We start from the raw sequence: 18624 nt of genomic DNA, 5'->3' as shown, positions 1-18624 counted from the left end.
TGGCCCTAGCATCTTAATCGGACAGTAAAGCACTGATGAGTGCAGAAGCTGGGAAGGGTAGGAGGCGGTCAGAGCCTGCCTCTGTTCTAATAGATTATTACATTCCTAAACACATGCAATGAAACATATACACTATGAGTCATGTACAGTATCTACCCCCCCCCCCATCTGTCTCATTCACGCTCTCATTTTTCTCTATCCCCCATCCCACTATTCCCTTCCTTCTCTCCTAATGTGTTGTTCTCTGTCCCTTTCCTGCCCTTTCCTCCTCCTGCTGTCCATCCTTGCCTCCTTCTCCTCTGCATCAATATATGTATGACTCAGGCGGAGAACCTTCTGCTGGATGCCGACGCCCACATCAAGATCGCAGACTTTGGCTTCAGCAACGAGTTCACGCTTGGCAACAAGCTGGACACGTTCTGTGGCTCACCGCCCTACGCTGCCCCTGAGCTTTTCCAGGGCAAGAAGTATGACGGGCCCGAGGTGGACGTCTGGAGTCTCGGGGTCATCCTCTACACGCTAGTCAGCGGCTCGCTGCCTTTTGATGGGCAGAACCTGAAGGCAAGTGGATGGACAGGGGGACTCTCTGTCTGGGTACATCCAGGGCGAGTAATGGGATTACATTTATTTATTTACAACCACCTGATTTAGTCAAGAAAAAACACTTCAGAAAAGCTTTAAAAAACGAAAAAGTTAAATGTATCCTCAGGTACACAGTGATGTGTGTTTTTCAGTGTCTTGAATGTCAGTGCACATTCAAGGTTTTAATTTGTCTTTTCAGTATTCACACTTTTCTACAGTTTGTGTCCAACATTGTCTGTTGCTGCTTTGCTATAATTTGTCGATCCTCACAGGTACTATTAAACCTCTATATGCTGATGATATGGTCTTTCATGACTGAGGAACCATTCTATTGTGCTTTATCAAAGCCATGTAGTTTAATGTGTGCCTTGTTGGGAAGGTTTTGGGGCTGAGTGGTTTGCTTTGGTTTAGACGTTATTTTAAGCTATGTAAAGAGTTTACAGTAGAAGTAGATGATGTATTTTGATAGAACCGCCCCTTTGGAGTCGTTAGATGAAGTCCAAATCAAAGGAATCCAGGGATGGAGTGACACATCCTGGTGGCTCAGTGTGTGACGTCGTGTAGACACGGCATCCTGGTTTTGAATGTGTCTCATCTTCCTCCCAGGCTTCCTTCTCTAGTGATTTGTGGAAAAAGATGTTGTTCATATTGGTTGCTTTATGGTGTTCATTGACTTGATAGTAAAATGAAAAACAGTCCCTAATAAAATAACAGAAAAACAATCAAAGTAATATAAGTTAAGTTCTCTCAGTATGATATGTCAGCTTTCCTTCCTGCAAGGAGGAGGGTTGCACAGTTACAGTGGCGTTCTGTGGTGCTCTTAGGTGGTCTCAGTCTACGGCTGAAGGTGCTCTGACAGGACTTTACTATGGTGTTCAGGGGGCTGGAGGTGTTTTCCATGACACTGAGTTAACGATAAAATAACGTGTGAAGCCACATCGTCCCGTAGGCAAATAACTTAACTTACTACTTAATGAAAACCTTGAAAGAGTTAAAGATAAAGAAAAAAAGTAAATAAAAAGACAGGACGACGGGGAGCGACTCTGGAAAGCTGCCGCCCAGGAAGGCGATGGAAGCTAAAAATGTTTATGAATCCAATACTGGATTTTCCCTTATAAAGTCGACATGGTGAAAGTGTTGACACGGAGCAACATTTGCATCGGAAATTCTGATTCTGACCACCTGGTGAAAATAGGTCCAATATTCATTTTCATTTAGTTCTGTTTTGGTCGCCACCAACTCCCGAAGTCTCCACTATGTTTACCAGCTATGTCTGTCTGCTGTTTTGCTGCTGAGCAGGTAGAGCATCATGGGTTTGAGAATTGATAAGGTTTTATCGATTCCTGGTTAAATTTCTGTGTGGAAAAAAAGTCAGCCTCCACAGGTTTTTTAGTGCCTGAAACAGTTGCATTATATGAGTCTGAACACAGTGTTGATGAAATGAGAGAATATTTGTACAGCCACCATTTTCAGTCAGGTTATCTTAGTCAAAGAAACCCTCATCTAAGCTTGCCTGCGGTGCACTAGTGTAATGCTAACAGGATATTTGCCTTCAGTAACGGAGGTGCTGCTCGCTTGTGAAGCAGTGACACCCGTGCGTAGAGTGTCGGATGCAGTCCTGTATAGAAAGGAACGCCATGTTGTATAAAAAGATAGCATATTGCTGGTGTTTCATGTCTTACTTGAAATGATCATTTTACAGACATTACAAGCTTTGGACGATTTCTTCCTCTTCATGACTCTTCCTTCCTTTTTTCAGCAGATTTGATAAGTTCAAAGGCATACAGCTCCGGTTCTCAGCTGGAACTGGTTCTTGATTATCATCCCTAGTAGTGATAGCATCTTGTAGGCCATCCATGTGAAGCCAACAGTTATTCATTGCACCGGGTAAAGGTTAGCGAGCGTAAGGTAGTTGAGTTGAAGATTGTTGTGTTGAGTATTACTAGTATCTAGACATAGATAAAAATGGAATGCTGGTCCCCAGAGAATATATACAAAAAGCTCTCAGGGATTTAAGTGTGTACGTCATTTGATCTACTATATAATGTATCTTTTCCAGTTTCTGTTGGTCATGGTGTCCTGGGCTTGAGTCAAGATCAGCCAGTTATCATGACCAGAAAAAAATGTTCTCTGTGTGGAACAGTCTGCAGTTACAAGGACAGCAAGCAAGTTCAAGGATAGAACTTTTACACATGTTTATCGATATGAGAGAAGAGGTCAATTAATGTGGCTTCATCCTTTTCGTTCATTCAGTCTGTTGGTTGACCATGGTGTCCTCAAAAGACTCCTCACCCTGAACTGTTCAGAGTATTCAGACAGGTTCGAGATTTAAATAAAACTAGTGCCTCATTAGTAGTGAAGACAATTTTTTTTTCTTTAAATGAAACTGAATATTTACAAAAAAATCTCTGAATCTGAATTTCATACACATATATTATTGTATATATAAGATCAATAAGATGTGTGTCATTTGAATATCCTAACAGATGTACCTAGCTGTCCCTTGTAGTAGAACCTGCTGCTAAAAAAACTAAAAATAGTATTTTTATCCAAAATCCAGCAGATGGCAATGAATGCCCCCCTAGAGCTCTACCAGAGGATGGAGACAAATGTGTATTTAACCCCTCTCATATCTGGGCGCACTCCAGCATAGTGCCTGCAGCGAGGGGCCTGGGAAAGATACCATTACATCAGACTGGTCTTATCAGAGAAAATGTCTTGGATATGTTGTAATTCAACGTAAACCAAAGTGGTGATTATGAGTGTGGGAATTTCCTCTTCTGGGTCAAATGATGTGCAGAATTGATAGAATCGCCCCTTTGGGGTTGTTAGATAAAGTCTGAATAAAGGGATCCATCTGGGGATGTAGTGACGTCCTGGTGGATCGGTGTGTGATGTGTAGACATGGCATCCAGGTGCTGGTACCTTCTCTTTCACCTTTTCCAGTGATTTGTGAAATAAATATTGAGCTTGATATTGTTTTGTGATTGTGTTGTCACTGTCATGGTAAATGGCAAAGGACTTTTTATAAGGCATTTATATGGAGCCTTTCTAGTCTTCTGACCATGGGTGAAGATCCTTGAGGGGGCATGTCCCCCCCAATTTCTGAAAAACATGAATTGTCCCCCCCAGTAAAAAATACCCTATATTATTCAAAATTGAACAAATTGTTTTTTCAGACTTCACATTCTTCACATTCACATCTAAAAAGAAATGATTGAAATGGTGGAACAAATCATTTTGTTGGGTCAACTTCTGTTGTGTTAATAAAACAGTTAGTTTACACAACTTGGTTGGGGCTTCATATTTGGATATTCATCCATATCAATGAATCATGCATAAAGTAGTCCCATACACTGGGAGAAAAGAAAGATGGGGAGAAGAATTGGGGGTGAATGGTGACAGTACATGCCCGAGACCCTTAAAATGATGATTTACTAATATAACAGTTAAGTAAGCAGTGATACTGTGTTGGCTGTTTAGGACAAATAAACAGGAACGGTAAGAACAGGAAATGATTAACTGTGCAGTACTTTTTGAATGATATGGCCAGCCTCTACAAGATGTGATTTACGGTGTTATGGTATGAGTTGCATACGTGCAAAAAAGAAAATCACTATTGTGTCCCCCCCAATCCTGGATCTGCACCCCTGCTTCTGACCACTCAAAGCGATCCATTTATACAAACATTTATACACTGATGGTAGAGGCTGCCATGCAAGGTCCAACCTACTCATCGGGATCTAATCTAATCTAATCTAATAGTTTACACACCAAGGGTACAGTCTTCAGGAGCAATCTGGGTTTCAGTATCTAGAACACTTTGACATTGGGAATGGAGGAGCCGGGGATCGAATCTACCTCCTAAGTCACAGCCAACCCAAGTATGCACTATGCAACAGTAGCCTCTTTTCACCATATTTGTGTCAAAAATAGCATTAAAGACATATGGAATATGGGCATCTGGTTGTTTGCAGAGTTGTATTATGAAATGTTAGCATGTGTAACACATGATGGATGTGGCCAACAGGAGCTGAGGGAGCGCGTGCTGAGGGGAAAGTACCGTGTGCCCTTCTATATGTCCACAGACTGTGAGGGGATCCTTCGCCGATTCCTGGTGCTCAACCCCACTAAACGCTGCACCTTAGACGTAAGAAGCCGCAACACGTAAGACGTTAGCTCATGTGAAATTTAAATCCAACTAAAGCTTTGCTGTATTTCTGTTTCTACAGCAAGTCATGAAGGACAAGTGGATCAATTCAGGGTACGAGGGGGAGGACCTGAAGCCCCACATAGAACCTGTTGAAGACTTCAGTGATCCGGTTCGCATAGGTGAGCCAGCTTGACCACTGTTACCACTAAGAAGCCTTCACCATTACAGTCAAAGCACGTAGTAAGAATGCAAGATGTTTCTTAATATCCCTTATGTGCTGTTGTTTGTGCTCCTCAGAGGTCATGGTGGGAATGGGCTTCACTTCAGAGGAAATCAAGGACTCTCTGCTCAATCAGAAATACAATGAAGTCACCGCCACCTACTTACTTCTGGGCCGCAAAGGCGATGTGAGTAATATAGCTGACATTATCCAGAACAACTGGCACTGAATTAGATACCAGGTTTTCTTCAATCACCAATTGTACATGCAAAATCACATATCATTTGTGCTGGGTATAAAGTAATATTTTTCGAAGTACTTTTCTATACCAATTTTCGATTATATTTTAAAGTCCCCCTCTACTCTACTACAAATGTGTTTTTCTTCTGTTTCTGACCTCTAAAATGCTGACACTTGACAATAATGAATTTTATCTGAGCAAAGTTGAGAGTTGTTTTACAAATCTTCTCCTGAAGGAGGAGATGTTAGTGCACTGTTACGAATCCATAAACCAATCACTGTCTAATATGTGTTCACTGAGGGAACAACTTTGACTCAACACCAGCAAAGAAACCTGAAACCTCCAGTTTAGAGCGGACTGCCAGTACAGAGAGAAAACGCTGTACTGGCAGTCATCACAGCTGTCAGCAACTGACAGTTACAAGCTAACAAGCTAACAGACAACAGAAACTCAGAAAAGATGCTAACTACATTTACCATTCTGATACGTCTGCTAGTCCACCATTTTAGTGACAACAGACACCTGATCCGAGTCTGGGTCTGACTAACACCGGGGTCAGGACGCCCAAATTATAACTTAGTTGCAGATTGCTAATGTTTGCTCCATGGTCAGGCAACTTCGGACCCTTGTTCGTCCATCCACCCGTGGGATGATGCAAGTCAGCAATCAGCCCAAGGGGCTCTGCTGCCCTGCCGCCTACTGTCTGAAACCTGCTCAAACATGTAGGCCGATGGCTGATTCTCTCCGATGTATTTTCTTGATGGGCCGTTTGCACGAGTCTGAACCTAGTGTGAGTGTGAGTGTGAGTGTGGGCATGAGCAGCGGTGGGCTTATCTCGTAGTTGTATGGTAAATGACATTGGGAATTGCTATCTATGAGTGAGTTAGCCAGCCTACCTCCATGTAGCGTGTATCCCATGCTGTTGTTGGGATTTGATGAGAGAAGCCACAGGCGCTTTCACAGGAATCTGGTGCACGCACACTGATGAGCACTCCATTGGAGAGCGCGTAGCCTGGCATCACCAGACTAATCGCAAATGCGTTTTAGTCTTGGCCCTCTCGTTAATTTTTGATTCCCAAGGGCGTTATCAACGGCAAAATGCCTCTGGACGCAGAGGTAACACCTATCAATCATAACAAATGAAACACAAGTTTGTCAGATTCGTCTGGTTTCCACAGGCCCTCAGGAAGTAAGTGCACTGGACTCTAAAGACAATTTGCCTAGTGTCCAAATGGTGGAGTTACAACTTCCGTGGCGGTCACTTGATGCCATGGGGCTCAAAAAGACTTCGGAGCGGAAGTAGTGCAGATTATGAGGGAATTTTTAGCTGCTGAAGTTGAACATTTTTGGCAGCTTTCATAGGAATGAGCAGGGCTCTGCCAAGATAAACCCCATGGTTTACTCATCACCCATCCATGCTTCTCGCTGTGATACTTAAACCCCATACTGTGTGCCACTTTCTGACAACTTTCCATCCAATATCACTGTGACATTATAGGAGGCCAGTGAGGCTCGCACAGCTAGTAGCCTGTCCCTGGCAAGGGTACGACCCAGCCCCATCACCAATGGGACCAACAAGCACTCTTCAGCCACTGGCTCCTCTTCCTCCTCCACCTCCTCCTCACATAGCAAGACCCAGCGCAGTGCCTCCACCTACCACAGGCAGCGACGACACAGCGACTTCTGTGAGTCTCTTCTCTAACTTCTTTATTCTTGTTCTCTATATGAGCCCTATATTTATGAAACCTGGAACCTGGCATTTTGTCCTTGTGATTCTGTCCGCAATTTAATCAACTAAAATTTTTCATGTCTTTTCCATACAAAAACAGATTTTGTCCTCACACCTGAAGAGAGACATTATAAAGTAGGATTTGGCAATTGTTTCTGTTGTGGTTACTCTAGATTTCCGATAAGCAATTTGATTCCTGGGGGGTTGGGGATGATGTGGCTCAGTATCTGACGAAGCTTTGAAATAATCAAAAGCTTTCTGCAATCAATTCAGTTGAAGTTATATAAATAAACACTTTTAAAAGAGTATGATACAATTTATTTAAAATATTTAAACATAAAAAAAATCTATTGAATAGCAACTCCTCCTCTATTCAAACAACTTCCTTTTAAAAGTCTGTGTCTGCACTGTGTATGACAGCATAACAGCATCATGGTCAGTTTAACATAACAATATCTGTGCAGTGCAGATTGTGGTGAGCAGGCTTATAAGGAAAGGAGAGCGGAAAAGATAAACTTGTCCTGAGTAACGGCGCTCAGCAGGTGGACATGCCGTTTCACCAGAAACACCTCTAAATGCATAGTAGGGCGCAGATTTAAGACATTGTTTCGTAATATCTTAGTTTTGATATAAAGTTAGTTAAAATCAACTCAATTTTGGCGTAGGAGAAAACAATTGTCCATCATCACTTCAATCATCAATATAAATGATCTGATTGCCAGTTGGCACCAGTTCAATCAATCAATGTTGTTAATCAGTGATAATGTGCAATATGGAGTTTCAACCATCACGAAGAAAACATAACATGCACTGAATGGTCTAAAAAATCCTCACTTGGAAAGCTAGGCCTCGGGCTAGACTAACTGTGTGGACGGGTTTTCCCTTGCATGACCCACTGTATCTGCAGAATATTCCTTATACGAGTCTCTGTGTCTATGCTCTGCTGTCCTCCACAACAAAGGCGGGCCCTCCATGCCCGTCATGCACCCCAAGCGGAGCCCAACTAGCACAGGCGACCGTGAGTTGCGTGAGGGACGAATGCCTTCACGCAAGGCCAGTTGCAGCGTGATGGGAAGCCACAGCCTCCCTCCCTCCAGCCCAATGGTCAGCAGTGCCAACAACCCCAACAAGTCTGAGATCCCAGACCGCCGCAAAGACATGACCGCCACCACGGTAAGTGACAGATCTCCTCCTCCTAAGGCCGATAGCTTTCTCACTATTTATCATAGACACTTCAGTTAGTACACAGCTCCCACTGTTAAAACCTCCAGTTCTTTTTCCAGTTACACTGTGTTAATTTAGACTCCATTCAGACTACATATATGCAGCCACTATATTACACCTAGTATTGGGTGCCCTTTTACCTTCAGAACTCCTCATGAAATAGATTCAATAAGGTGCTTAAAACATTCCTCATAGATTTTGGGCCATACAGACATGATGTCATCATGCAGTTGCTGCAGATTTGTCAGTTGCACATCCATGATGCGACTCTTCCATTCCACCACATCCCTGTGGTGCTGTACTGGATTAAGATCTAGTGACAGGAGGTCATTTAAGTACAGTAGACTCCTTGTCATGTTCAAGAAACGAGTTTGAGATAATCTGAACATTGTGACGTGAAACGTTATCTTGTTGGAAGTAGATGGGTACACTTTGGACAAAAAAAAATGGACATGATCAGCAGTGGAGTTTTATCAATGCTCTGTTGGTACTAATGGGCCCATGGTGTGCCAAGAAAATATCCCCCACACCATTACACCACCATGACCAGCCTGAACTACCGATACAAGGCAGGATGGATCCATGCTTTCCTGTTGTTTCCACAAAATGTCATTCAAATGTTGCAGCAGATATCCAGACTCATCAGAACAGGCAAAGTTTTAACAATCTTCCATTGTTCAATTTTGGAGAGCCCGTGTCAATTGTAGCTGCAGTTCACCCGGTGTGGTCTTCTGCTGCTGAAACTCATCTGCTTCAAGGTTCAGAGATGCTCTTCTGCATACCTCAGTTTTAACAATGGACTTGTAAATGGACATTCACACAGACATTCACACTGATGGCAGTTGACATTTTCATACCATCTAATCTAATCTAACCATTCACACCACATTCATTCATTGCCCAAGGACACTTCGACATGCAAACCAGAGGAGCCGGTGATCAAACTGCCGATCTCTCGAATGGAAGACGACCTGCTCAACCTCTAAACAACAGCCACCCAATAGTTACTTTTACTGTACTGCCTTTCTATCAACCTGATCCAGTTCAGTCATTGTGCTCTGACTTCTGCCATCAACATGGCATTTTTGCCCAGAGAACTGTTGCCCACAGGATATTTCTCTTTTCTGGACCATTCCCTGTAACCTACAGAGTGCTGTGCATGAAAACCCCAGTAGATCAGCACTTTCTGAAAACCTCAAACCAGCATGTCTGGCGCCAACAATCATACCACGTTCATTCCCATTCTGATGCTTGGTTTGAACTTTAGCAGATCATCTTGACCATGTCAGCATGCATAAATGAGTGGTTGTCACCTGATAAAGTTATTTTTCGTATATTTTGTGAGAAGCTTAACTCTTTATGTGATACTTTAACCATGTGTTGTATCTGTCTTTAATCTTCTCTGTAGAATAACATCCCTGGAAGTGCCATGACACGCAGGAATACATATGTGTGTACCGATCGCTCGGGTGCAGACAGACACTCTCTTCTGCAGAATGGCAAAGACAACAGGTACCACTTTGTGTTGGAGGTTTAGTCAGACCCGTTAGAAGAACTGTAAACGATGTGTTATGATAAGTTATTTTGTCAAAGTTGAACAGCTATGTCACTGTATCACCAGTCGGACACCATTTGCTGGTATGGCCCATATCCGGACACATCCCGGCAACAGGAAATCATAGACTGTATAAAAAATGGAGGTAGCCTACCCGTCGGGGTCCATTCTCTCAACTCAATCCAGTCATACTCACCTATGGGAGTCACCATCTTGTCAGACTTTAACTCATTTCCTCTGACCAAAAAAGGGCATGTATGTGACGTGGGAGGAGGAAAATACGTCCATCTGGCTGATGTACACCTCCGAGGAGAATTGAAGGACAGTGGCTAGCTGTCACTCAAGAGGCCGTGCCCCTAATTATTCATAAACTTTAACCTCCAATAAAATAAAAACTAGCCTGGTACAAAAAAATTCACCCCCCTTAGTGTTGTCATGGATATATGAGCTAAACATACAGACTAGACTGTTTTTTGTTCCAGGCCTTAAACAGGTTTAATGATGTTGACAACGGCCTGTTTAACAGGTCAATGATAAACTGCTCTATTGCGAAATCTGCCCCTAGTGGACACTCAGAGAACTTCAGTTTTTGGCACTTCCTGATTGAATCAAACCAGGAAGTCGCTGTTGTGGGGGCTTGGTTGTCGTTCTGTATTTTATCCATATAATAATAATAATGGTACTCTGTCACTGACGTTACCTGAATGTTTACCAACAACAAGCTAGCATTTCATCAACAATAAGCCATAAAGATAGAATTCGACACTTTTGAACAAAACCAATTACAACTACCAACAGTTAAACTCCTCAGGACCTAACCGATGTGTTGTCACAAGTTCAAATATCAAAATCAGAAGCATAAATCCCTCTCCGACACTGCACCGTTCTCACAGCTGCTCTTACTGTGAAAATGTCAACTTCTGGTCGGAGAATATTCAATTCAATTCAATTCAATTTTATTTATAGTGCCAAATCATAACAAAAATTATCTCAGGACACTTTACAGAGTAGGTAAAGACCACACTCTATGATAAACATAGACCCAACAATTCCCCCGTAGAGTACGGTGGCAATGAAAACCTTCCCTATTACAGGCAGGAACATCAGACAGACCCAGCTCTGTGCAATATGAAAAAAAAAAAGTTTTTTGTTTTTAATATCCTTTGTGAATGGAAAATTGAATGACCAAAAGATACACAGACCAGAAATATACTAGATTTTGTTACTGATACCAGTACCTCTTCTCTTCTGCAGCTCCCTGGGCCACCGCATGCCTGCAGCGTCTCCCTCCACGCTCAGCATTTCTGGCGCTGGAGCTGCCTCCTCCTCTTCCTCTACTGACCGATGCCGCCTGACCCGCGGCTCCACCATCCGCAGCACCTTTCATGGGGGACAGCTTAGGGACCGCGGGCCACCGGTCTACTCAGCCCCACCCACTTCACCCACCTTGTCCCACCATGACGCCAGCCCTCTGCCCCATGCCCGCACCAGGGCAACCTCCAACCTCTTCACTAAGATAACCTCGAAACTCACTCGCAGGTACTTGCCGCATTTAACATCACACTAATCTCAAATCTATGAATTAAATATGAAACTACAGCCCAGGCGACTTTAGCTTAGCCTAGACTGGAAGCTTGGGGAAATACCTACCTCTAATTATGGCTCTCTTCAAAGAAAAAAATAGCCTACCAGCCCCTCTAAAGCTTACTAACTTGGGCCTGTGTCCATAGCATATTTCTGCAGGACACTGTAGAGCGCTTCATGCTAGCACTTCGAATCGCTGCCCGTGGGTTTTGTTTTGTTGGGTTTGGCATCCTTACAGTTCAGCTAAAAAGCAAACTTGCCATCATGCACGAAACAGATGAAAAAAATAGAGAAAAGAGAATGCAAGCCTATACAGGGCCTATATGAGCATGCAGTTAGGAAAAAAGCAAAGAAAATAATTTATGACTCCTTACATCCCCTCTTTCCTTAATATGAAACACTACAGTACCATCAGGCAGAAGACTCCTTGTTTCAAGATGCAAATCAAATCGCTCAAAACTAACATTTGTCCCAGCCTCTGTTAAACTGATGAACAACGAATAGAATAATGTGCAATAAATGGTTTAGCACTTTACCACTTAGCAGTTTATACACAACTTCTAGTGCAATAGGACAATGTGCAATACGTTTACTAACACCTGCACTTTATCCCCACAGCGTGCACATTTATGTAATAAAGCCAAGTGCATTTTAACTTACAGACTACAGTAAGAACCATGTTGACGATGATGTTCGAACATTTGTCTGCCTGTTTGTTTTCTTTTGTTTTGTTCTTTGTTTTACTCTAGTAAAGTATGTTTTTTATGAAGTAGGGATGGGCACGAGTAGTTAATTCCAAGATCAAGGGATCGCATCAATACCCTGAGGGCCAATCGAGTAATCATTTTTCCAAATCTATTTTTAAAACACAACGCATCTTCCTGCAGGAATAATGATGCACAGCAATACAGCCTACCCGACACCAAATGCTTATTCTCATTCAAAACAGTCACAGTTTCCCTTTATTTTTCACAACCAAAACTTGTTGTTGTTTTGTTTCCTTAAAAAAAAAATTAATTAGGGGTCCTAGCCCGAGGCAAGCAGCAGCATGGCCCCAGTACCAGCAGTGCTGGGAACCCTATTGTTTTTGCAATGGATTTTTATTTTTTTTTATTATTTTTTTTCCATCGGTAAAACTCATACTGCAGCTTACACTATGGGAGTTATGGAGGTGAAACTTTGAACTTTGGTTTAGACCCCTGCACGTACAGCAGACACCAACAATGACACATGTTCACCAGCAGGTGGCGCTATAATCAAGTTCACCGCGTTTTTGCCTGTAACTTCCACATTGTATCTTGCACATTCAAAATCGTTACATTCAGGCGTTCCCTGAACGCACGTGAATCATGGGATATAGGCCACGCCCATTTCCACCGAGACTTTTTTTTTCGCAGGATCACGATATATGCAAAACCTACTTTTCCCAACTCCTCCTAGGCCGAATGTCTGATCAAGATGAAACTTGGTACACGTAATGTTTGGATGGTCCTGACCAAAAATTATCAAAAGAATTTCGATACTCTTAGGCACAGAGGTGGCAGGTATCAGCTCAACGCTCAGTTTTTTGTACTGGTGCCTGTTGGACTTCCACCACTTAAGTGGGTTTTTCTAAGGACCAATGCATGGCTCACTGAAACAAGCTTCTAGCTCTTTGATACCCATATTTTAAAACTAGTCCTCCCTGAAGAGGGTGTCCAGTGCCTCGACGTTGCGGCACCGAGCATCACTGCTTTCCCCTTCCACGTTGTCTGGGCCTTGCACAGTAACCCTGTCATGTAGGTCACACAACTTCTCTCGGATGGTTCCAAAAATCAAAGATGTTTGTGTTTTGGGTCAAGCGCAGAAGCAGTAGCTGCTGTGTGCGCACAAAAAAAAAAACTTGAGTGTCATTGTTTACCCATCGAGGTAATTTGAGGACTCCTCGAGGAATTGATCACTCACGCCCATCCCTATTATGAAGCAACCAGCACTGTGCCCCAGACAAATTTCCCCATGGAGACAATAAAGTAGGGCTAAAATGATTCCTCGAGTAACTCAATCATCATCGAAATCATGGAGGCAAAAATTCTTCCAATGGATGCTGCTTTTGATCTTACTATACTGTATATGGAGCATTGTGTTTCGCACGGAGGATTAGATAGGTTGCAGTAATGAGCTAAACATTTCCAACCGCCATAAAACAAGAAAGAGAAGAAGAAGAGGAAGCACAGAGGACATCCATAGACTGTATAAAAAATGGACGTAGCATACCCATCGGGATGCATTCTCTCAGCTTGATCCAATCAAACTCACCTACGGGAGTCTCCATCTTGGCAGATTTGGACTCCGCCTCATTTTCTCTTGTTAAAAGGGCATGTATGTGACGTTGGGGGGAGGGAGATACGTCCATCTGGCTGACGTTTACCTCCGAGGAGAAATGAGGGCCAGAGGCTAGCTGTCACTCAAGACCCCTAATTTTCATAAACTTTAACCTCCTATAAAATAAAAACTATCCTGGTATAAAAAAATTCACCCCCCTCAGTGTTGTCATGGAGATATGACCTAAACATACAGACTAGAATGTTTTTTTGTACCAGACCTTAAAAAGGTTTAAGGGTGCTGTGAAAACAGCTTGTTTAACATGGGGGTCAATGAGAAACTGCTCTATTATGAAACCTGCCCCTAGTGGACACTCTTCCATATTGGATCAACCAGGAAGTCGCTGTGGTGGGGGCTTGAGGACAACGCACTTACACAGACTTAACATTAAGAAGCCGGTGTTATACCCCTAGTGGTTTCCACACCAACCAGCAGCTGTGCTCAGCCTCTTTTGTCAGATTTATCACACATTCACGAACAACGATTTTGTCGTAACTCATTTCTGCTGATATGATTGTATAAGTGCACACTACATTACTTTCACCTTTAAAAAAAGTTTTGCAAGATCACGTACAGCTGCTCTACCCCGTGAGAACCTTGAGTTCATAGTAATTACTCCCAGTCACATATTAATTAACCACTTGAGCATCCAGGTAACATTTTGTAGTGACTTGATTTGAAACATCTGGTTACCTTGATCTCATCTTAGAAAATAACCAAACACATTTATTAAGGTGTGTCCTCTAAATGCTGCGGCAATATATATTAACCACAATGTGATTGTCAGTTTATATGTTATATGTTAATTTTGACTTCATACAATGGCTAGTTAGTCATGTAAATCAATGTGGTGGCAAGTGTGTTTACTTACTATGCTGAGGGTTGCCCTTCACCCACTTACCCTATTCACTGCAATCAAACTTAATTGAATATACACACATAACTTACAGTGATGCATAAAATACAGCAGAAACCAAAATATCAGGGGCTGTAACTTAAATAAAAATGCAGCCTAAAATACACCGGTCCAATACAGCGGGTATATTCATTTAAATTGAATTGCAGTAATGGGTATAGGGCAACATTCAGCATATTAAGTATGTGTACATTAGTCAGTCTCGTGAACTTACTGTTATGATAATATTTAGGTCTAGTGTAAGCGACATGGATGCGTCTGAATATATGAATCAGTCCAGCACGTTCCGGGTTTTCCTTATAACTTTAGTGAGTCTCCACACAAAACAGGTCAGACAAGACGTTAAAACTCTTGTCTCCCCTCCCTTCTGCTGCCCCGCGAAAACTCCCCTTTCTTCTTCTCTCTTTCTCTCCCTATCAACCCCCAGCTGCATGAACGGCACCAACTAGTGGTGTATTTCCTGTACAGACATCAAAGAGGGATCGATCTCATATAAGTCTGCAAGAAAGTACATTTTCCAAAGTGTCAAAACTGCAGTTTCACTAAACATTTTACCACTGGTTTGTGTATATTGTATATCATATAATGGTGCTTATATAGCTGCTTATTTCACTATTTTTCAGGTAACAAGTTTATTTTTTACACTTAATGTACTTATAGGGGAACTCAGTGTCAATTTATAAAGCTATTGTCATCATAATCCTTCCTACCTCTCTCCAATCTGCATACAGTAGCTTTTATTTTATTTCTGGTTTCCACATGATCATATATGGTCCTAGAGAAGGGAATTGATACAAGGACTGTGATGTTTTGCCTTATTAAAGTCTTATTAATTTGTTAGGCTGTTTCAGCTGCTCAAATGTAAAAAAAGTCTTCAGAGGACAACATTAACATTAAATCAAACCAATAAAATCAAGTATATGATATGATATGGAATCACGTAGCATTGTTGTGAAGTTCTTCCTTTTAGCTTGAGCACAACTTGGATATGGATCCATGCTTATCAGAATTGTATTCACCGAGGCCTTTTTGGCGAGGCCTTCTGTGGCCCTGGATTATCCTCTGCTCCCCTCTCTCCTAGTCGTCATAATCACACATGTCTAATCTTATCAAACCTCAGCTTTATCCTTGCCAATCAGCTCCTGCGCTGCGCACTTTTCCACCACTTGCTCTCCTGTGATTGAATTATATTCTCACTTATCCCCCATCCCCACCCCCTGCTCTCACCCCTTATCCCCTCTCTTTCTCCATCTTTATCTTGTGCTTTCCCCCTGCCATGGCATCAGGGTCAACCTTGACCCATCAAAGCGCCAGGGCTCAAACAAATCAGTCTCGGGTTGTACTCTTCCACAAGGATCAAAAACAGTTAGTAAGTTCCCATGTCTCTGGCTTCTTTCTTGTCTGCCTGTGCGGCCCATTTGTGTGCCTGACTACTTCATACCGCTATCTACGAATTAGTGCTTGTCTGCATGACTTCATCATCATCTTCATACTGTCAAGGTCCCACACATGTGGTTTCAAGCATGGTTGCAGTCAAGGAAGATTCATTAGATTTTTGTGTTTAGCTTTGAGTTTCAGGATCAGTGTCACTGTCAGTACAGACTGGTTTAAATCAGACTTTATGATCTTGTGTGTAAATGTACCCTTAGTTTTCATTTTGTTCTTGTGGTTGATGGATTGAAAGGCATTAAATGTTTATCCCATGTGTTGTTGGCGAGAATGGATGGGAATGTGTGGAACCTTGAACAGAAGTGATTGAAAATCAAAGGATTGCATTTATACCTGCATGCTTTAAAACTTGTGAGAAAACAGACAGATGCATTCCTGAGGAATGAGGACACACTGTTTTGCAGATCATGTGCCTGTTGTCGATGCTTGCTTGGTCTCATTGTTTAATATCCACTACTGAATGCCATCTCATCTGAGAGTTGTAGTTTTGTCAACAGGCTCATTGTTCTTCTCTGCCTGTTTGTCCTGCAGGGTCACAAATGAATCTGAGGGAATCAGGAGATTTGCGGTCACAAGGTTAGTACACATGTTCCAGCTGCACTGACAGCACTTAAAGTGAAATACCGGTTTAAAATCATCCCAGGCTGTTTTTAGGCAAATACACTCATTAAATAAGCCTTGGAGACAATTCTTTTCGTGTATGAACTATTAACGTAGATTTTCCGCTAACAGCCTGCCGTGGCTAACACAGATTAGCTTAGGATGGCATGTTGGGCGCATTAAAACGTCTTTTTTAACCACTAATACTGCTCCAAATAACACCAAACCGCTGCAGTAGCATGAGAAGAGTCCTGACACATTAACCAAAACACCAACAATGTAGTTAGTAAACACGGAATTTATTAAAAAGAGATCTTTTGAAAGACTTACCAACTATACCAGCTCTTCTGGTAGGAAAGTTCATTCAAGTCGATTACCAAATGCAATCCAAAAGGAAGGAGCCCATTGATGATTTATTCCAGCAAAACATGTAAACGTTGTGATTAAGCCTCATTTCCAGCATGCAGCCCATTTAAGGCATACCTTTATTAGTCTGTCAAGGGGAAATTAAATTTGACTAAAACGTGGAGCTAGAAACACTGCAACATATTTATTGGTGCAGACGTTCCTCTGCATCTTCGGTGAAGAGGAGAGCGAGAGCTGGATGGAGCGGTGAGGAATGAAAAGGTTTTTCAGATGGTTTCTCAGCGCATGGCTGTCCACGGCTTCCATTGGACGTCTAAGTGATGCAGGAGGAAATGTAAACTATAAAAACAACCTTTGGTAACATAAGGCCTCATTCAGACCAGTTCAGGTAGTGAGGTAAAAATCTGAGTTCTCCCATTAATTTTGAACTAGGGGTCGTGGAGAAAAGTTGAGACGGACTCAACTTTTGGGAGAAACACAACACAGAGTCACATTGCGGTGGCCAATACGATCAGACTCCAACTGAGGCGCTGTGAGAGTCCCGTACAGTCGACAGTAAACATCCTGCCTCTATTAAATTAACTTACAAGGAGGTTAAAGAACACAACAGGGCGTCACACAAGTTGGCCATTTGCTGGATCTACCTGAGTCTGTGAATTCAGCCTTCGAGTGCTGTCTGTGGTGGAAACACAACACATATCTAGTGTTTAGGTGCATGTCCGTACGGGTTACATATAGTTCTAAAGGTACTATACCAGAAGTGTTTGATGGAAACGCAGCTTTCACAGATAGATGACAATTAATTTAGTAGAACACCCTTGGTCCTTCGCTTAATCATATTTCTGATCCTTCCTCCCTCAGTTGCCATCTACCTGGGTATCAAAAAGCGTCCGAGCCCCGGGCCGTCGGACGTGGCTGGGATCTGAGAGGCGGTGGGCGGCGGGACCCTGCGGAGGTGGTTCTGGCTCTGCGGGAGGCGGCGCTCGGATGTGGCTGCCAGGTCCACCATGCCGGACCCTTTCTAATCTCCTGCACCCACGGCGCGGCAGGGGGCCGCGTGGCTTTCGAGGCCGAGGTGTGCCATCTTTCCACGGGCACGTCCGAGACTTCTAACGGGGTGCGCTACACGCGACTCTGGGGGACACCGCTAGCTTTTCGGGATATTGCCACCCAAATCTCTAAGGACCTTGAACTTTGAAGAGAGGGTGTGTTTGATACGAGTACGTGTGTTTGTCTGTTTGTTTGCGTGAGTGAGTGTTGATGTGTGCGTAAAGGGAGGGGGGGTGGAAATAATTGAAGAAAAAAAAAGCAGAGAAGGGGCAAGGGGCTGGACCCGAGCAAAAAGACTTCTCCTTCTGTCTCTTTCATGAATACCCCCCCTGCACACACACACATGCACACACACACACACAGATACACGCACACCTGACCCGTAAAGTCACACAGACTGAGGCACCCCCCTTCCACCCAATCACCCCACCCAGCTCAGCCTTCACTGAGCAACTGCACCCACTGGACCTGGATCAGACGGAATCTCGTTGAATATTTTTTATTGCTACTCTAGCCATAATGACTCTTTATTTTGTTATATATTGCTCTGATCATTGTTTTTACCCACTGTCACGTTCACCACTACAGAAAAAC

General features: G+C 42.9%; 1 protein-coding gene across 1 annotated transcript in view; it reads left to right on the top strand.

Annotated features, from left to right (window-relative positions):
* Window positions 1-18006, top strand: part of mark4a (MAP/microtubule affinity-regulating kinase 4a) — a 33003-nt gene extending 14997 nt beyond the window's left edge. The window contains exons 8-18 of the mRNA XM_083926593.1: window positions 325-561; window positions 4613-4732; window positions 4815-4914; window positions 5033-5142; window positions 6695-6881; window positions 7887-8098; window positions 9558-9661; window positions 10959-11243; window positions 15852-15934; window positions 16546-16590; window positions 17842-18006. Of these exons, the coding sequence (XP_083782719.1) occupies window positions 325-561; window positions 4613-4732; window positions 4815-4914; window positions 5033-5142; window positions 6695-6881; window positions 7887-8098; window positions 9558-9661; window positions 10959-11243; window positions 15852-15934; window positions 16546-16590; window positions 17842-17906 (1548 nt within the window). The 3' untranslated portion in view covers window positions 17907-18006. The remainder of the gene's footprint in view (window positions 1-324; window positions 562-4612; window positions 4733-4814; window positions 4915-5032; window positions 5143-6694; window positions 6882-7886; window positions 8099-9557; window positions 9662-10958; window positions 11244-15851; window positions 15935-16545; window positions 16591-17841) is intronic.
* The last annotated feature ends 618 nt before the right edge of the window (window positions 18007-18624 follow it).

This window comes from Echiichthys vipera, assembly GCF_963691815.1.
Source record: "Echiichthys vipera genome assembly, chromosome: 14".
NCBI lineage: Eukaryota > Metazoa > Chordata > Actinopteri > Perciformes > Trachinidae > Echiichthys > Echiichthys vipera.
Note: the sequence above shows the minus strand (reverse complement) of the source record. Positions and strands in the feature narration are given on the sequence as shown.